We start from the raw sequence: 21,115 nt of genomic DNA on the forward strand, positions 1-21,115 counted from the left end.
TTCATATGCATGGTATAGGAATGTGGTGTACCTATAATGTGGTTTGCTTAAATCCATGCCACATTTCCTCCCCTTTCCCATGGTCCTCGCTCCCTCTTGATCTCCTTCTTCTACGCCACTGATCCTCCCTTTATTTTTGTGATATCCCATCCTTTCTACCCCTCCCTCCCCATCCTGGTAAAACTCTCTGTATTAGACTCTACTTTGTTGTTGTTGTTATTGTAGCCACTTCTGTGGGTTTTTTTTTTTTTTTTTGCTGTTTGAATCGTAGCTATTTTTTGTATATTCATTTTTAACTTATTTGTATCTTTTAGTGTTTCTATTTTAGAAAGCAGATATTCAATTTTTGCATTTTAAAATTCATTCTAATGATCTTTTTTTTAAAAGAATATTTACACCACTAACATTTAACATCAGTGTTTATTTTTTTTCCCATTGTACCCTGGCTAGCATCTCCTTATAACACTGAACATAAAGAGTGATAATCGGCCTCCTTGCTTCATTCCTACTCTGGGGAGAAGGGACACCTGTGGGAAAAGCTTTCAATCATTTACTGTTTCTTATTATTATACTTTTTCCCCCTGTATTAAAAAAAATCATTACACTTTGCATGGATTATTAGAATATATTTTGCGATACTCCTAGAAAATGCCTTAACTGTCCCTCTGGATTTCCCCCTTGCCTCTTACATGTTTTTCATAACCTACAGGAGGGGCATTTCATCAAGGGGTTTTACATTACTTCTAATGCCTTCTGTCTGCTAACACGTTTGCCAGTAGATGGCGCTCTCCTACTGTCTTTATTGTGTTTTTATTATAGTTCATGAGAGTTATAATAATAGTGGGGTTTATTTTTACATGATCATGCATGCTTGCTGTATAATTTGCTCCACTTCAGTCTCCTGTGCTTTCTCATTCCCTCCCCTCCTCCCTCTCCTAGCTGCTCTTCCTTCTATTTACCAACAGTTTTTAAAATTGGTGCTTTATAGACACACAGAATATGGAATTCTCCGTGGTTATTCATGTACGTACATAGCATGATCTGGTCAGCTCCATTCCACTGTTCCTCCCTTTTCCTGTTCCTCCTCCCTCCACCTCAGTCCCCTTCTTCCACCCCACTGGTGCCACTTCTAATTTCATGGGATCCCTCCACTTTTTGCTTCCACATATGAGAGACAATATTCAACCCTTGACTTTCTGAGTCTGGGTTATTTCATTTAGCATGATGTTCTCCATTTCCATACATTTACCAAAAGTTGCCATAAAATCATTCTTCTTTACCGTTGAGTAAAACTCCATGGTGTATATACACCACATTTCCTTGATCTGTTCATTGGTTGAAGGGTATCTAGGATGGTTCCATATCTTGGCTATTTTAAATTGTACTGCTATACACATTGTAGAGGGTGCATCTATAGTAAGCTGATTTTAGGTATTTTGGATAAATACCAAGGAATAGGGTAGCTGGGTCATATAGTGGTTCCATTTCTAGTTTTTTGAGGAATCTCCATACTGCTTTTCAGAGTGGTTGTACTAATTTCCAGTTCCACCAACAATGTATAAGTGTACCCTTTCCCCCACATACTCACCAGCATTTATTATTATTTGTATTCTTGATGATTGCCATTCAAACTGGAGTGAGATAAAATATCAGTGTAATTTTGATTTGCATTTACCTGTTTGTTGGAGATGTTGAATTTTTTTCAATTACTTGTTAGTCATTGAAATATCTGTTTAGTTTTTTTTTCCATTCATTGATTGAGTTATTTGGGTGGGGGGTTAGTTTTCTTATTTGTTTATATATTCTGGATGTTAATCCTCTGTCGGAGTAGAAGGCAAATATCTCTAACATATCTATACACGTGCATGCATAGACAGAAACGTAGCTCTGAGAGTTCCATACACATACACATGCACACATGTAGTTTTTACCTCCAGAGTCTATCAATGTTGCTCCTTTGTGGTCTTTTGTTGTTGTTGTTGTTGTTGTTTAATCTTACAGCTTTTTTACCACCTCACTGGTTACCCAGCCAATAACTGAAGTTAACAGCAAATCTGGCCCATACAATCTTACACAAATGTACACATAGATAGACTAATTTTAAGAAAATATCTGGGACAAAGTGAGTTCCCTTCACATGTTCTATTTGCATTACTTATTTAGAATTATGCTGCATTGGATAAAGGCATTCACTTCAGATAACACAGATGTGACTTGTCCCGTTCATTGTTGCTTACTTTCCTGTGACCAGGATGGGTCACAAGGTTGCATCAGTCTCCTGTTTATGGGTGTTTAGGAGAGTTCCAATTTGTTCTTCTATTTTTTTTCCTTCTCCATTTCCATTTTCACTGAATGTTGTTTATGAATCTAGGGAGGATTGTATTTTAATGATATTGTTTTTCTGTCCAAATATACATTTCATTTAGCCAGATCTTACTTAACGTCCTTTAAATTATTTTATTTTATTTTCTCTAAGTAACATTTTTCTTCTTCAAATAATGCCAACAAAATCATTGTTTTTCTTCTGAGGGGATATTATAACTTCTTTCTATTTTTTATTCTGGATGTTATTTCTACAGGTTAAAGCAATTGATTTTTTTTTTTTTTAGTTTAGTTGTAGGAGAATATAATACCTTTATTTTATTTATTTATATGTGGTGCTGAAGATGGAACCCAGGGCCTCACAAGTGCTAGGCAAGCGCTTTGCCGCTGAGCCACAACCCCAGCCCTAAAGCAATTGATTTTTTTAAAAATATTTATCATGTTTCCAGTTAGTCCACCAAATTCCATTTGTACCTTTGTACTTTAATCCCCGCTAGTGCTGAACAACTCTAGTTTCTCACGCCAAGCTAGTGGCTTTGCTCTTTCTGGAAAGTCCTTCCCTACACTAGGACTCATTCCCACCTCCCAGGAAGGCAGGGCCTGGCCGCCTGGGTCCTTCCTCAGCCTCCTACACCCTGAAGGCTGCCTTGCGTCTGGTTTCCCTGTGCATTCTGGTTGTCTGTTTGGGATATAGTCTCACCCTGGGGACTTTGAACTCTCTGGAGTCATGGGCCAGGTATTAAACAAATTGATATTTTCCAAAGTTAGCGCCGTGTCTGGAACAGAGCAAATTTTAAAAATAAATAAATGAAAGTGTGGAATTGAACTGTCCTGGTCGAATACAGCCATGAATGTTGGGTCAGAGAAAAAGTTTTCAGGATCTCTGAATTTTACTGCTTTGTTATTTCTTTTTTATTTTTTTTCATACCAGAGATTGAACCCAGGGGTGCTTAACCCCTAAACCATATCCCCAGCCCTTTTTATGTTTTTTTGTATTGAGAGAGGGTCTTGGAAATTTGCTCAGGGGCTCACAAAATTGCTGAGACTGGCTTTGAACTTGTGATCCTCCTGCCTCAGCCTCCCAATCTGCTGGGATTACAGGTGTGTGTCACCAAGATGGGCTCTGCTCTGTTACTTTTGAGGTTTATAATGTAACACATATGACAAGTTCTCTAAGAGTATAACTCACTGAGTTGATTCAGCAACACTTTGCTATGTGAAAATCATGATGAGTGGTGAGGGGTTTGAACCAATTTCAGAAATTTGATTCTTGATAGTGAATCTAACTCCAGAATAAGTTCACTCTGTAATCCATTATTTATTGAACTCATACTGTCTATTCAGGTTGCTATGACAAACTACCACAAATTGGATGGCTTTATTGGATGTCTTATGGTTCCGGAGGTGGGAAGTCCAAGATCAAGGTACCCACAAACTAGTGTCTGGTGAGGCCTGCTTACTTATTTGTCCTCACATGGCAAAAAGGTTGAAGTAGTCCCCTTGACACTCTTTCAAAGGACACTAATCCCATTTATGAGGATTCTGCTCATGACAGGACCTACCTCCTGATACCACTACCTTGTGCATCAGGATTTCAGCATATGAGCTTTGGGGTATACAAACATTCAGACCTTAGCACATACTGTAAGCCAGATGCTGTGCCAGGAACTTCGGATGGTAATTCTAAGAATACACCATATCCCTTCAGGTAGCTTGCAGAATTCAGTCTCAAAATGTTCAACTTGAAGAACGCACTCTGAATCTTCCTTGTGACACTGAACACTTTAGACCCCTCTTTTTGTGGCAAGCAAACGAATGCTCCCAAAGATGTCCACATGCTAATCCCTGGAAACTGTACATAGATTACCTGTGTGACCAAAGGGGATTCATGTGTGTGATTTATTAAGGATTTGAGATGGGGAGATTACACTGGATTTTATGGTTAGCTCCATTTAATTAGGGTCTTTATGAGAGGGAGGCAGGAGACACAGCATGAGAAAGATTTGAAAATGTTTTTGCTGTTTAGCTTCAAAAATGGAGGAAGGGGCTAAGAGTCAAGGGATGTTGGTGACAACAAGAATCGAAAAAGCGGGAGATGGATTTTCCCTTAGAGCCTCTGGAAGAACATGGGCCTGTTGACACCTTGAGTTTGGTCCGGGGAAACCTACTTTGGACTTCTGACTCTAGAATTGTAAGAAATTGATTGAATTGCTTTCAATCACTAAGTTTGTAGCAATTTATTAAAGGAGCAATAGAAAAATTTTAAATTTCTACAGGATGCAAATAAGCCCAACTAACTAGTAGTCTTTCTTGGGGAGTACAACAAGACTAGCTGTGGAGGGGGAATTTAACTCAGGAAGTTTGAAACCAATAAAGGCTCAAAGGGCAGGTCCCCACCCCATTTTATAAGGGTCAGGAGTCAAACTAAGAAGATACAGTGCAAAAACAGCCAAAAATTAAGAAGCATAAATAAGACACAGACCCAAGCATCAGGAGTTGAGCAGATAGACAAGAAGCCGGAAGGACAGCGGGGGCAGCTTCAGGGGGCGTTATCAGAGCGACCAGCTCACATCTGCCAGCTCATGGGCACAAACGTTTCAGGAAAGTCTAGCTGACTTAACCATATGGGGCTGAGGAGGTCTTCGGCCAGTTAGCCAGTCCGTCATTTCTTTTGTGCAGGAACCTCTGGGACGGCATATTTCAACCCTGGCTTTACTAATTCAAACACTCGTTCAAGGTTATGTGAATTCTGCAGTCACCGGAGACACTAGGAAGAGAAGTGGAGTTGGCTTCTCAGTCCTGTCTCAGAACCCAGCTCCATGGCAGCCCCCCACCTTTCAGGACAGGCCTGTTGATGGGATGGCTGCATACTCAGCACAGACCTGAACCACACGGTGACGTCTTTTGAGTGACAACCTGAAAACAAAGTTAAAAATTAAGAGGCAAAGCCAAATCCAGCCTCTCTGCTCCAAGATCCCAGGGTCAAACCTGGTGTTGTCTGCCACGTGACTGATTATTTATCCCTGTGAGGCGCCTGGGTGTGAAAGGGAATAGGGGATGGGAACGCCCTCTTTTTTTAAGCCAGCCTTAAAGTCTGGGGCTTAAAATACTGGTTTAATGGTGAAGGTAAGTGCTTGTCTTCTTTTGGGGGAAGGATGCTACTTTCTAATCTATCAGAGATCCACTAGAGAGAGGGAACTATTTGAGGGAACCTCGGAGGAAAGACATTAACAGCAACCTAAGAATCTGCGTTTGAGAATGGTGTCTGGTTCCAAAATGAGGAAGGAACCTTCTGAGAGGGGTCATGAGTCGGTCAAGACCCCAGAGCAAGGCTGAAGGGAACACTGGTGCAGATGGACACAGTGGACGTGGGTCACTTCCCTGAGGACTCCGTGAGTATTGACTGTGGCACCCCAATGAGTCGGGCTGAGTGGACGGTGAAAGAAACAGTGGATCAGAACCAGCGAGGTTGGGCTGGTGGCTAACGAGCTTTTCCAGATTTCTACATGTATTTGAAATTGCCTCTCAGGAGAAGGAGGAAATGACTGAAGTTGCGAATAGGCATGAAGGCAAGGGAGCGTGTGGATGCTTCTAGAAGTCCCTGGTGTGCTGCCCACCGTGCAGCTGGGAAAAGGTGCCCAGAGAGGTTATGGTTCCCGGCAGTGGGACTGGAAGCCTGGAGTCGGGGTGCAGTGCAGTGCCGTCTCCCATCCTACCCCAAGAAAACCCCGGTTCTAAAGCAGGGCCCTGACTGGGTGGGGGCAGGGGAGGGCAGGCTGTGTCTCCGGGCAGAGAGCACTCCGGGCCGAGCCTGGGCCTAACTCCCTTCCTGTCTCCCACGGAGGGGGCTCGGCACACTTTTTCTTTTGTTGTGATGCAATTCATAAATGAATGGACAGTGCAACAACGATATGCTGACAGAAAGGTTTTTTCAGAAGCTCTATTCCCTCAGCGAGGTCGGCGGGTGGTGAGGGGGAAGGATTCTCCTCATGGCGCGGCCTCTGACATTAGTGCAAGATAACCCCCTCCCCACCCATCTTCTGGACTCCAGGCCAGGAGAGCCCACTTGTAACAGAACAAGTTTAAAACCAAGTCAGCAACCCATCAAAAGCACGTTTTCATGAGTGTGTTTTATTCGCCCTACGGCTGCACGTCTCGGGGACCTGAGAGGCCTGGTGCTGATGCTGAGGTGCTGAGGCCCACACCAGGAGCCTTCCCAGGTGGCATGCTCTGCGGCGTACCAGGCGTGTCTCTTACCTGGGTTTTAACTCTGACAGTCCTGGGAAGTCACAGCCTTCCCTACTTTTCCTACGGAGCAGTGAGAGCTCTCGGAGCTTAGGAAACTCGCCCAGGTTTGCAGGCTGGGAACGACAGAGCGGGAGTCACTCTGGGTACCCTGAACTGCAGGTTGATGCTCTTTGAACTTCGCATTGCATTTACTCTGAGTAAACCAGGAGACTCGACTAACAGATGGCGCAACCCAGGCTGCTTGTTACGGGACTTCTAAGAGTGGGAGAAAGACTGTTATAGCCAAATAAGGCATTCGAGACTAAGAGGAATAGGAAAAAGGTATTCTTTAGCCCACACGAAACCATAAGACCTATATCACCAATTTTATCTCTCTCTATATACCCTGGGCTGTGTCATAGTATTATTTTATATAGATATAATTTTCCTTTAATTTCCCTTCAGTTTTCCTCTTGGTACTCACAACATTGACACTAGGATTCATTCTTTTTTTTTTTTTTCCCCAAAGTGTCCCTCCTGAATGGGAAGGTCCTTCACAAAACCACATGTTCTCAATTGTCTGTAGTTAGACGGAGCATTATCTCACTGTCTTTTAGGGCACATCAGTCAGGCCGGGGCTCAGAACCCATATTTCACAAGCTGCTGGGATTACATTAGAAAGATGGTTTTCATTACGATCCACAGAAAGATTCCACTTGAGAATGGGGCTGTTTGCCTGATTTCTGTATTTGTCTCATGCAAAGGAAACAAAAGGTTGACAACTGAAAGCCATTAAGGCAAAATTCAAAGTGATACTTGGAACCATAAAAGCTACATAGGGCTCCCCCCCCCCCCCCCCGTTTGACATCAACGGAGGATGGGAAGGAGGTCAGAAATAACCGGTGTGTGATACGATTCCACCACCTTAGGAAACACAAGAAAATGTAGTGTTTTTTTTTTTTTTTTGATTGTTTTGTTTTGTTTTTAATCAAGCTCTTGAAGTATTTTTCATCATCAAATTTCTTTCTGAAATAAATATTTAAAAGTTGATTTAAAATTTATAGATTTCCATTTAAGATGCCTCAAAATGAAGATACCCTACTGTGTTTTAAGCGTATGGCTAAAATAGTTAGACTACAAAAAGAAAGAGTATTCACAGGTAGAAGGAGTAGCCGCGCCTTTAGAGACCCGACAGGCTCTGAATTGTGTGGTTTCGGGAATTTTCATGCTGCCTGCACCTGTTTTTTTCATCAATAAAATGAATATTTGGGACAGAAAATCTCTGAATCCCTTTTGGCTCCAAGTTTATAAAGTCCCTGAGGAGCTGGGGAAGCTGAGTGGATGGGTGCAGTGCACTGCTGCCTCCAGCAGGTCCTGGGATTTTCAGAACCAGACAGGTCCAGGAGGAGACTGCAGACTCCAGGTCTGCTCCCGGGGGAGCCTCGCAGGGCCGCGCGGAGGGCTGCAGGGCCCAGGGCACCTAAACCTCAGCCAACGCCGGAAGCCTTCAGGTCAGAGCAGTGGCCACCTGTAGGTGCTGCTCTGCTCCTGCCAGCAGTTGAGCCTCCTCTTCTGTCCATCCTAAGCAAACAGGAAAATCTGAAAACTTAGAGGGGGAGTCATGCTTCTCAGACTTATAGAAAGATCTGCCTTAAAGAATACTCTTCTGTCCATGGGATGAAGCCTAAATTGTTTTAGAAATAAATTTAGTTTCTTCTGGGTATTAAGTGGATATCTACTAATTATTAGAAAAACTTGGTATATATGGAAAATCAGAAGCAATAAAGTGACCGTCTTGTTCTGTACCTCAATAACAGCCTCTGGGAACTTGTGTGAACTTATTTCTGTATATGTGACCTGCCAATTCTTATTGTTAGGTTAGTTTATCTCCAATATTCTGCTGTCACAACTAATACTGCAAAAGATAGTTTTGTACAGAATTCTTCACCCGTACCGTTGCTTAATTTCCTGTATCCTAAGGTCGTAGGTTATGAACTTCGGTAAAGATGCAGATAAGTCTTTTAAAGCAGGAAGAGAGCAAACCTCAAATCATGAAACATAAATATGATACTGTGTTTTTTTAAAAAAAAAAAGTCATGGCAGAAGTAGTTCGAGGAAGAATGGAAAACTAGCAATGCCTTCGGGGTTGGGGATTTTCCTTGAAGAAACAGATGTATACACCCCCAAAGAGAGTTTAGTACACAAACATCAAATTAAACAGGTCCATTTGGACTCATGAATTTTCTTTGCCTGTCAAAATGACTGGATTTTAAAATAATGTAGTAAAAAATTCCCATTCAGTGTAATTTTGTAAGTGAAGGAGGATCTTGTCAGTCCAGTAAAGTGTCCAAATTGTGTGAGGCACACAACATTTTTTAAATATATTCATATCTATATACACACACATATGTATTAGTTGTACTTGGAGACAACACCTTTATTTTATTTATTTGTCTTATGTGGTGCTGAGGATTGAACCCAGTGCCTGGCACATGACAGGCGAGCGCTCTACTGCTGAGCCCTGACCCCAGCCCCAGCACACAACAGTTGGAACCTTTAGGTATGTGACAGGGAAGTGCCATGCAGCTCCATGCTTCATGTTCAAAGGGGAGGCCACGGAACACGCTCTATTATCCAGAGGGAACGGAAGCGAGGTCTGAATGGAAGAGAAGCCTGCTCCGGCACCTGCTCCTCAGCTCCCTGGTTTAACTTCACTGCTTTCCTGAGCTGCTGCAAGTTGCACTCTCACCTTCGCCTGGTTCTCTGGGGCTCCATAAGTCATCTGTGATTTTCCTCCTTTATTCCTGCAGCACCATTCAGCAAGGAGCCTCCTCATTCCTGAGCAGATGAGGAAATGGATGGGGAGAGAATTGAGGGAGTGACTGAGGATATCCAGCAGCCTGACTTCCTTATGAAATCCTGTCCTCCTAAAGCAGAGCAGGAGCGCACCCAGAAGTCATGTGGCTGTGTAGGGACCACACCTGCTGCTGGTGCCCAGAGGTGGCAGGTTAGTGGGAGGAAATTATTTGTGTGTCATGTCTCGGCTCCTGTTCTCCCTACAGATAGAAGCTGGTCGTGGTCTCAGAGATTCAGGGAAGAGGGACGCCCCACCACTAAGCAAGGCATTGTTGACAGAGGAGCTAGATGGACCAGAAGCCGACCACCAGGAAAGGTGAGCCAGGCTCTGATCCCAGGTTGCAGGAGACACGGAAGCCTTCCTGGAGCACTTCTCACTCCCTCCTCTCCCTCCTCTCCAGTCCTTTCCCGTCGCCCCTGTGGGGACTCCCATGTAGCATCAGACCCAGCTTCAGCCCTGATTCCTGTTGCTTTTCCTTATGGAGCCCCTTAGATTAGCTGCCAGAAATTGCATCAGATGATGGATAAGTTATAGGATCTAAAGAATGAAATGCATCTTGGAAACGTTATTTTTAAGCCAATTCCTAACCTCTGTAGGCATCCCCCCTAGAATACCCTCGCCAAGTGACTGGCTGTTCCCCAGAGCCAGCCTACAGTAATGTGGGAATAATCCATTGCAGGCAACTAATCCTATCCTAAGCCTAATTGGCCATTAAAATTTATTTCTTCTCTTATTTTTTATCTGTTTCTTTATAGATTCTCTCTATTTTCCTTTACTCCCAGTTCTTTAAATATGCAAATAATAATAATAAAAAAAATTCTGACCCATCCTTCACATGAGAATCCTCCCAATATTGGGCCATTGTTCCACTTCATGGAATGATGATTTTTTTTTTATTTTTTATTTTGAGACAGAGTCTCACTAGGTTGCTTACAGCCCCACTAAGTTCCTGAGGCTGGCTTCGAACCTGAGATTCTCCTGCCTCAGCTTCTCAAATTGCTGAGATTACAGGCATGAGACACCACGCCTGGTGGGAGTGTTTTTTAATGTTACTTTTGCTTCATAAAAATGGCTCTACACGTTAATTATTTATTTTAAAAGCTAAATCCATGTGAAGCCAGGGCTTAGTGGTACACAGCAAAAACGTATAGCTAATGGAGGGAGTGGAAGTCCCCTAGTCCTCTCTCATATGTAATAAGAGAATCTTGGCTGTGCACCTAGCTTAACCCAAACGCAGCTGTCAATGCATGAACGGGCAAACTGTATAACACACAAATGTGCATAGCAGATGAGACAGACCATGGATTCGTGACCCGGGGACTTGGGTTCCGTGCTTGGCTCTGCCACTGTCTTCCCATCCACTTTATCTTGGAGCTCTGTGAATGCCGTACTTAGGGTTTGTGTCATGTACTTCCCACATCTCTGAAAGAAGGCTCATCCCAGGATCCCAGATTCATTGTCATGAAGCCAAAGAATATGACAAAGGAAGACTGTAGAAAGGATCCTCTCGGTGGGAAGGACATGGGGTCGTCTGATATCTGAATTTCCTTCTGACTTAGCCAGGAAAGAAATGGGGAGAAGGGTCTCAGTCAGGGTGCTCACTGCATATTCTTCTGTCTAGGGCCAGATTTCTGTTCACTGCGCTACGGGCTGGCTCTCATCATGCATTTCTCAAACTTCACCATGATAACCCAGCGGGTCAGTCTGAGCATCGCCATCATCGCCATGGTGAACGGCACCCAGCAGCATGGTCCATCCAATGCCTCCACCCAGGGGCCTCTGGCAGACAGCCTCCACAACCCAGGCAGATCCACCAGGGAATTTAATACTAGGGTAAGTGTGACAGAGAGCAAGGCTCTTTTTTGAGGAGAAAAAAAAAAAACAAAACTGAAAGGAAGGCTTGGGTCTTCATGCTGCAGAGTATGGAAATATGAACTTTAATGACAAAGTAAAAATAACTGGAATTATTTTTGAGACATTGATTATTTCTGTGATAACAATAATCTTTCATTCTTCTTTTTCTTCTTCTTCTTCTTCTTCTTCTTCTTCTTCTTCTTATTATTATTATTATTATTATTATAAGGTAGAGGAGATGTAGGAAAATATGTAAAAGACTGTAAAATGGAACAAACAGACTATGGGTATCCTCAGTGGAAAACCGCTTACTGTCTACATGCCTCCTTCTGGGCTAGCCAATTGGATTTTGATATCTGCACCTTTCACTGTTCTTAAGTTATTTTGCAGCTCTGCAGTTATATACAGTGAATAAAAATGCAAATGCTTCTTGTCTATAGCTTTGCAAATGAATTCTGTCCTGTGGAGATTCACCTTGTACACCCCTCCTCTCAACAACCTCCATCCCACCCAGTTGGATAAACCAGTTTTGCCGTCTATTTAAAATCCATTTCAAAACGACTGCCTACTTTAATATGTGTGGTTCTTTGAATCTTCCTTTGAACGAGCTGTAACTTCTTACTGATACCCTCATTGATCAGTGAGTTAAATATAATCTGTGTCACAGTGCATTTTATATTTGTATGAGAATCATGATTCTACCCAATTTTAAAAACTATTCTTCGAACTATCCTTTACTGAACACTTCTAATGTCATTCCTGCAATTCATAATTCACAATGTGATTTCATAATGACATCGGACCCAGCGTGACTATTTTAACTTCCTACCTCTAGTCTTTCCATCACCCATTCTGCCACTTTCCTGTGCTCAGGACTTTCAAGAGAACAAACACTGCGTCCTCCAGACACACTGTGCCTCTCTAGAACTTGGTCCTCAGTCTCAGTGCGCTCCTCTCTGCTGCCTGTGGCCCAGGGAAAGTCTGGGCTGAGTCTGCCACCGTCCCTTAGTTTCTGATCTCATGGTATTGTTACAAATGCTGCAAGCCTATTTTTGCTGTTTTATCCAATAAGAATCAATTTCCCTTTTTCTCTTCATACAAAATTTATAGTCATTCTTCAAAGAACGGTTCAAAGACTGCTTTCTTCCTGGGCCTTCCCAAGTAATTCTTCCCTTTTCTCAAAGATCCCATTTTATTTATTTCAACCTCAAATATTAATTCTAACATGAATCATATACCTGTGCCATTTATGATTATTTTATATGAATACAATATTTCTAATATTTTTTTATACCGGGGGTTGAACGTTAGGGTGGTTAACCACTGAGCCACATCTCCAGCCTTTTTCTTTTATTTTTAATTTGAGACAGAATCTCACTAAGTTGCTGAGGCTGCCTTTGAACTTGTGATCCTCCTGCCTCAGCCTCCCAAGCTGCTGTGATTACAGGCGTGCACGACCGTGTCTGGACAATGTTTTTTATTTTATATTCTTTGTCTATTTAATTTATAATATGATGCCATCCATGTATCTAGTAGACAACCAAAAATTGTTCCCTGAGTTATATCAGAAGAAAAGTGTGATCTTCTACATTTGTAAAGTATGTTGGGAATTTGGGTCTTCTGGGGCAGACTCTAATTTCCTAACTTGATAATTCTTTTTAATTAGGGGGTTATTTTTTGTAAGGGTTTATTAGACTTGTGTTTATATTATTCTTTCAAAGGAGAGTCGATATCACTCAGCTTTTACAGACTAGTTGAAAGGAAGCTCTGAGTTAACAGGTGAATTGCCTCTTGGCCACTCTTTCCAAATATTTCCTTCTTCCCATCTTCATGTGGGTGACTGTTGACCTTGATCTCTGATTTTCTCTCCTTCTAAGAGTAGCTGACTAGAGGTGAAAAGGTGGAACATGTGAATCAGGTTAGAGAGAGAGAGAGAGAGAGAGAGAGCGAGAGAGAGGTATTTTACTGTAGGGTCTCACCTATCCCAGGAGGCTCTGACTGTAAATAGACTTTCATGAAAGGACCTTGTAGCAAGGAGTTTTCTTTATTCCTTTTTCTTTTTTCTTTTTTGCTTTCATCTTTTTTTCCAGGCCTCTGTGTATCAGTGGAGCCCAGAGACTCAGGGCATCATCTTTAGCTCCATCAGCTACGGGATCATCCTGACTCTGATCCCAAGTGGATATTTGGCGGGGATCTTTGGAGCAAAGCAGATGCTGGGTGCCGGTCTGCTCATCTCTTCCCTTCTCACCCTCTTCACCCCGCTGGCTGCTGATGTCGGAGTGATCCTGGTCATTGTGGTCCGGACAGTCCAGGGCATGGCCCAGGTACCCAGATGCTTGCTCATTCTGAGTGGGGTACAGATTCCCAGTTCTGCGAAAGAGCAGAAGTCATACCGCTTTTCGTTGCAGGGAATGGCGTGGACAGGCCAGTTCACAATCTGGGCCAAGTGGGCTCCTCCACTGGAACGAAGCAAGCTCACCAGCATCGCGGGCTCCGGTAAGGGCAGGCACGCGCCCCAGGCTTGCCAACTGGTCCAGCCTTCGGTGGCCTTCCGTCTAGAAATCAGAGGGCTTGGGCGAGAGGGGAAAGTGCTACTGAAAAATTCAAGAACATGGCCAGGTACATACAGAAGGAGGGGGACATCTGTGTGATAGAGACACCAGGGCTGAGAAGCAGAAAAGTCTCTGGGAGCCCGAGTCCAGCAGCCCTGTGGGAGAAAGGCTAGAGCTGTAGGGATGGCCCAATGGAGGAGGACAAGTGGGCCATCTGAACTCCATTTTAGCAAGGACACTGACATGAAGACCAAGGCCACCAGAGCTCAGAGCGGCAGGGAGACGAGTTCCCAGGGCCTGAGGCATGGGAGCCACTTCGCTTTCTGCACTAAGGAGTCCTCACCTCGACCCTCCGGTGTGAGGCGGCTTCCTTCTCCAGGGAGGGGAGTTAAGGGAGGTGGAGATGAAATAAAGACCCAGATGCAAAGAGCCAGTAGGCAGTACGGCTGGGACTTGAGCCTGGCAGTCTGGTCCAGAGTGCGCACTCTGGGTCCTGGTGCTGGACCTCCCTCCAGCGTGCCTGGTCCTGCTGGGCCCTCTACCGCCTTGATGCTTTCCCCGACCCGAGGAACAGCACTGCGGAACTGCTTTCCCTTCCAGCCCCTCCCTCCCAGGTCCCACAGGCAACCCCGTCTGTGAGCTCCCCTCACAGCAGCCCTCCTGTCGGTCAGTGCCGTCCCCACCTCCTGTATTTCAAATGCTCCCAGCTGGTCCTGTCCTCTAGATTGGTAGAAACTTCTTCAGGCTTCTCTTCCCATCAAAGGCAAGTCATCTTCTTAAAGTTCGGATGGGGCATCTCTGCTCGATTTCCTGGGCATCCTCAGAGCGCTCCTCTATGATCAAGGAGAGGAGAACGGGAGGACGCCAGGGTGCTCTGCCCTCTGGTGCCAGCCTGCGTGCCACTAGCTCCCTCTGCAGCAGGGCTTGGCGGGCTTCAGTCCCCCAGGGTGCCCACATCCTCACTCTGCTCCCCTGCACTCTCCTCCACGGGCTTCTATTCCTGAAGAGTTCCCCGACCCTGGTCTTCTTGCCTACATGCCACCATCTTATTGCTTGGCTCATATAAAAAATTCTTCCATCTTATAATCACTGTTAGTTTATCCTCATGGGTATTCCCATAGAAGACATGATAGCTTTATTTTCATATTTCTATCCTATACCATTTTTTGAGTTGGAGATTGAATTCTATGACCCATTAATAGATGATGACCATGAAGGGGTCATAAAGTCAAGTTAGTGGGTAAAAATCACTAACAAGTGAAAGTGAACAGAATAGACGCTGCCGGGTGCTTTGCCATGGTAAAGGTAGGTATTGGTTCATGAGACTTTGGTTGGAAGCATGTGCGTGTCGTTGTGTGACAACTGTCTGCCTAGTTGGTGTAGGCCATGTTGCTGTAGACCAGTTGAAGAAGTGTCTCCTGCCATGAGTCTGCGGAATATGCTGTGGTTGTTTCAGGGTCCACAGTGTATTATCCTTGTGATCGTGGGTTTTCCCTCTGGACCAAAAGGTCCTTGAGGACAGGAGCTGTGGCTTATTAATTTCTGTGCCCAAACTCATATGGTGCCGTGGGACATACTGATGAGCTGTGATTGAAGAGTTTCTAGGACAAACTAGGGGGCTTAGCGCTGGCTGCATTGACATGGGGGAGCCAGTGAAGACCAGGGACGTGTTACTATTATTTATTGATGCCAGTCACCTCGCAGTGTTCATGGGAAGAATTGTGAGCAGGGACCATGCTCCCACTACTCAGCAAGGCTGAGTCAGCCGCCTCGCCACAGGGACAGGGTCCACAGGGCTAGACAGTCTCGCCTTTGCTGATTTCCTAAGTGTCTTCTCCTGTTCCCTTCAGGGGCAGCCTTTGGATCCTTCTTCATCCTCTGTGTGGGGGGATTGATCTCCCAGGCACTGGGCTGGCCTTTTATCTTCTACATCTTTGGTGAGTCATCATCTCTGAGATCCCAACACCTTCCTGGGCATTGGTTTTCATACACCGCCCACCTTCTTCTCATGTTAAGAGAAGATATCCTCATTAAGTGGAAAACGAGGAAGAACGTCAAGGTTTGGTAACTTTCTTAATCTTTGGGGACACCTCATGCACAGGGCAGAGGAGATGACTCTGCAGTGGCGCCAGCTTCTGACCAGTCAGCATGAAACCTTCCCCTTCTGCCCCACGCATCTGCTCAGAATCTGCACATCTAAAAGCCTGGGCTATGTGACTGAGATGTCACAGCTGGTTGAGGACATCTTCAAGACGTCTTCACATTGTGATATAATTGCTCTGCCCGTGATGCCGTTAACCTATTCTCTTCAAGCTGAATCTTTCGAAGCTCAATTCAAACCTCTCCTTCTCCAGGGGGCCTTCCAGGACCTACACCACCAGATGCAGCTGTTCTTTATGATCCTGACTGATATTTCCTCTCCGGGTTATGGGGGGGTTGCAGTCATCTGTGCCTCCTTCTCATTTTCCTTCTAGATTGGGCAATGCTTGAGGCAAGGAGTCATTAGATAATATGTTCTATTTATCACTTTGGTGGCATCAGAGTGTCTGAATTTTATCTTCAAAAAAAAAATGGATGAATACCAGTGGAACAAATCAAAAGAGCATTAGTCCCCAAAGTATTTTACCATAGAATATCATTCCAGTGACAAAGCCCAGTACTGAGACAAGTTCCTACTGTTGTTCTTTTTATCAGAGCCACATGTTTTCAATAAAGATGCCTCTGGCTTGGGTCGCTTTCTCATAACTGAGGCTAACCCCAGATGTTTTGTGTCACACGTTAACCAGGTATTATCAAGAAGTATTTCCTCTGGGAATCTGTAATGGATGTGGTTTGAATACAAATAACACTCTTGCAAAATGTGCTGGAAATATTTCTGGCCACACTGACCTCCTGGCAGGTCGATTCATGTATGTATAAGTGCTTTCTGTCTTTGGTCCTGACTCTTCTGATCTTCCCAAGCAAGGCAGTAATGTGTGTAGTGCAAAGTTGCTGCTAAAACACATACTACTATAAACTTGGGAGTCCTGAGAACGAATAGTCGGCTGGCAATGGTTGGCTCCTGCCCCTGACATCTGTAGAGGGCTCTATTGTTGACAAAAGGCAGATCTGCCCTTGGGGGTGGTATCTGAAAAGGTTCTGTGGAAGAAGTAGCTTCATAGGATGGGCGGAAAGAGATGGAAAATCTATGCCTTCGAGGTGGCATGCTGAAACTGATTTGGTGTGGTGGAGAAAGGCAGCACGCTGCACAGGACACTGCCCCCCACGGGTGCACACACCTACCTGGAGACTAATGTGCGCCTACTTCCCAGGTAGCATTGGGTGTGTCTGCTGTCTCCTGTGGTTCACGGTGATTTATGATGACCCCACGCATCACCCATGCATAAGTGCCAGGGAAAAGGAGCACATCGTGTCCTCTCTGGCCCAGCAGGTACAATGGCCCTCCCAACCTGTGGGCCATGGGGAGGTGCCCGGGCAGGTGTGGGCCTCCAGATACAGGTGTTCTCTAGTCTGTCCCATCCCCAAGCTGATTCGATATTTCCTTTCAGCCCAGTTCTCCTAGACGATCTGTCCCCATAAAGGCTATGGTCAGATGCCTGCCGCTTTGGGCCATTTTCACGGGATTTTTCAGCCATTTCTGGCTGTGCACCATCATCCTAACGTACCTGCCAACCTACATCAGCACTGTGCTCCATGTCAACATCAGAGAGGTGAGTAGCTTCCTGTACTTGTGTGAAGTTCGTGACCATGACAAGAGCTCAGTGCCTCCTGCTGCATTTTGTCTTTGCTTCTAACTTGAAGTTGAGTCTGAAAGTGGCCCTGCAGTGATGCCCATGTCACAGACATGGAGATGGGACACGGGCGGGATGACTTGCCTGAGGTTGGAGGACTGCCAGTTAGAGCTGCTGCAGCCTCTTTGCCCTAACCACTCTGCTACACTGCCATGCCACCTGCATCTAAAGCTTCTCTTGGAAACTAGTGACACTCTCCCTGGAGACCAGCTGGAGGGGTGCTGTTTCTTTCACCAGAGACGTGTCCTTCCCGTGTGGCGAAGGATGCATGCTTTCCTCAAACCACTCAGGAGGATGGGGACAGGCTAGTGGTCTGTGTGACTGAACACTGGGGGCTAAATTTGCGTCTGTAACTACTTGTCCGATTCCCTTCCTGCAGAGTGGGGTTCTGTCCTCCCTGCCTTTTATTGCAGCCTCAAGCTGTACAATTTTAGGAGGTCAGCTGGCAGATTTCCTTCTGTCCAGGAAACTCCTCAGCCTCATTGCCGTGCGGAAACTCTTCTCGTCCCTGGGTAAGGACAGGCAGGAGGGTTCGGGTCAGCAGGCCCTTTTCAGCAGTGGCTGAGGGGGCTGACAGGTGTCCTCACTGCCCAGGGCTCCTCCTTCCATCACTGTGTGCGGTGGCCCTGCCCTTCGTGGCCTCCAGTTACACCATGACCATCGCTCTGCTGATACTCATTCCTGGGACCAGCAACCTGTGTGACTCGGGCTTCATCATCAACACCCTGGATATTGCCCCCAGGTAGGAGCTCTGCCTGTCTGCCTGCTCCAGGGCACTCGGGCATTAGGACTCAGCCATCACCCCGCGGAGCTAGCCAGCTACTGACGTGCACCAGATGGAGGCGGGAAGGAAGTAACTGGAAATGCAGTTCACGACCATGACCTGATGTAGCATTCTTAGAACAAACTCCCAGCAATCATTTAGATAAATAGCTTCTCAAGCTCCCGACCAGAGATTAGACTGTGTGCTTTGGGAAAGGGCCCAGAGACAAGTGTTTTGGAAGTTTCTAGGGTGCTGACTATATTGGCTACCACGCATGGATGGAGCATTGAGAGCCGACCCCTGTGCTAGAAGCTTCTTATAAACCAGCACACCTAATCCTTACAGCTGTGTTAGGGAGATCCTGCTGCTGCCCCCAGGGCAGGCAGAAGACTGGGGCAGGAGGGGTCACGTGGCCTGACTGTGGTTGCACAAGGGAAGAGCTGGACTAGGACCCGCATGGTTTGGTCTCCGAGTCTGTGTCCTGCCCTGTAAACTGCCTGCCAGGCTGAGTGGTGGGGTGGAGCAACTCAGCCACCCAGATAATGGAGTCTGGTATTGTGGTTATTGACCCAGGGGGCAGGTGATTTCACGGTTGGTGAATACATCTCACCCTGGTGTCCTTAGGAAAGTGAAAAGCCACACTAGGCACAATGATGTGCCATTAGAGAGGGGTTCACTGAAGATGAATTGTGCAGAAAACACGGGGGGCTTTCTACATCAATCCACCCGTAAAATCATCTTCTCCACAGATACGCAAGCTTCCTCATGGGGATCTCAAGGGGATTCGGCCTTATTGCAGGAATTGTCTCCTCCACGGCCACCGGATTCCTTATCAGTCAGGTTGGGATTGTTATTGAACATCTGCAAGTGGCAGGTATCATTTGAGGCATTGGACATACACACGGTGCTCTTAAGGCGGTGGGGTCTGATGGGGGAGCAACAGGTGTGACAGGTACTCCCTGATCCACGCACCTGTAAGTCGGACGCAGAGGTCAGGTTTCCCAGGGGGAGGGAAACAAAAGCTGGGGTTCTGAAAGTGAAAGGCTGTCCAGGTCATGGCAATGGGCCCAAGCAAGGACACAGATGGCAGGTCTGACTTCCTGTGCTGAGAAGCAGGAAGTCCTGAGTTCTGAGCACAGTGAACGACAGGTGTCATAGGAGCAGTGAGACAGAAGGCAGGGGAGACGGAGGAGCGTCACCAAGACTCTTCAGGCTGAAACCACAAAAGAAAAGTAAAGTGTCCAAGGCTAGTTTGAAGAGACTGAGCTGTGGGGGAGAGCATGCTGGGCATGGTGAGGAGCCTGCCATGAGGTTTGCTCCATGCTGGGAACCCTGAGTAGGAGAGGAAGGCAAGGGAGAAGGCGGAGCCAGGCTGGGATGGAGGCTGAGGAGGGTCAACCTTCAAAGCAAAGTTTTGTTTTTATTACATCAGGTTAATTGGGAAGGGGATTGAACTCAGGGGCACTCAACCACTGAGCCACATCCCCAGGGCAATTTTGTGTTATATTTAGAGACAGGGTCTTTCTGTGTTGCTTAGCACCTTGCTTTTGCTGAGGCTGGCTTTGAACTTGCGGTCCTCCTGTCTCAGCCTCACGAGCCACTAGGATCAAGGTGTGTGCCGCCATGCCTGGCCATCAGGTTAATTTTTGAACAAATTGCTGAGAACCTGCTGTGACCACAATGCTGGAAATGACTTGAGATATTCTAGGGCTGGGTGAGGAGGGTCGCTTAGGCAGACCAAGTGTAAGCCATGTGTCCCTGAGATGTATACCTGAGGGATGCTTGTGATCGATGTCAACAGCCCAACAAGGACACAATCATGGGGTCTTGATGATGCCATTTTAGGCACAATTGGGAGTAATACTAAATTTTCATGAATGTTGAAATCCAAATTCTAGGGAAATGTTAGTGTCATTGGATTTATTTTTGTTAAAGAGATGACCATCCCAACTCAGAACCCATGTGCATTTAGAGTGACCTTGTTTCCTTCAGTTTCATGGACCCTCTGCTGACTGAGGATTTTAAGTGTCTCCTGCACATTGTCCATTACATTCTTGGTGGTCAGCATCGTAGTGCACAACAGAGAGGATTTCTGTAGCTGCTGGAGGAGGAACTTGGGAGATTAATGATTGCCATGTTCTTATGTCCAGGATTCTGAGTCTGGATGGAAGAATGTATTTTTCTTGTCCGCTGCGGTCAACATGTTTGGTCTGATCTTTTACCTCACATTTGGACGAGCAGAAATCCAGGAGTGGGCCAAAGAAAGAACTCTCACTCGCCTCTGAGGAAGTGGAGCTGCACACTTAACTGTAGTACTGACTCTTGGCTTTTTGACATTTTTTACTTATCACCATTCTTTCTTTACATTCCTGACCATAGACATGGAGGATCTCAACTCTGGCTGAGTGTTCTGCCCTCTTAGGGAGCCTTCAAGCATATTCTGGTGCCTGGGTCTTCCTCCAGAGATTCCAAATGAATCGGCCTAGGGTGGAGCCCAGACACCACTAATTGTTAGACTCCCAGGAATTTCAACATGCAGCATCTGTGTTGACAATTGCTGAACAAGGCTGAGAAGTCAATTCCTGTTGCTTTTAAATTTTCCTCTTTGGGAAGTACTAGATAAATAAAATCTATGTGAAAATAATCACTGATAAATACCTTCATGGGTGTGGTTATGAACACAGAGATCTGCTGGGAATTGCAGCCATATGCCAGAGAACTCAGCTCAGACCTCAATTTTAAAACTGTA

At 45.5% G+C, this 21,115-nt stretch overlaps 1 protein-coding gene across 2 annotated transcripts; it reads left to right on the forward strand.

Moving 5' to 3' along the window:
- Positions 1-9,693: 9,693 nt before the first annotated feature.
- On the forward strand, positions 9,694-20,651 carry LOC308650322 (sodium-dependent phosphate transport protein 3; the record flags this gene model as incomplete). Of its 2 annotated transcripts, XM_081296390.1 has the most annotated exons (11): positions 9,694-9,721; positions 11,028-11,239; positions 13,351-13,584; positions 13,669-13,756; positions 15,663-15,749; positions 17,124-17,242; positions 17,361-17,522; positions 17,983-18,115; positions 18,198-18,345; positions 19,116-19,206; positions 20,517-20,651. In XM_081296390.1, 11 exons carry the CDS (start codon positions 9,694-9,696, stop codon positions 20,649-20,651), a joined length of 1,437 nt encoding a protein of 478 aa, XP_081152516.1. The 2 variants fall into 2 exon arrangements, with proteins under 2 accessions (XP_081152516.1, XP_081152517.1); XM_081296391.1 differs by lacking the exon at positions 18,198-18,345 and having other exon boundaries at positions 20,517-20,580.
- Between the last annotated feature and the right edge of the window lie 464 nt (positions 20,652-21,115).

This window comes from Spermophilus citellus (assembly GCF_964194105.1).
Source record: "Spermophilus citellus genome assembly, chromosome: 5".
NCBI classification, from domain to species: domain Eukaryota; kingdom Metazoa; phylum Chordata; class Mammalia; order Rodentia; family Sciuridae; genus Spermophilus; species Spermophilus citellus.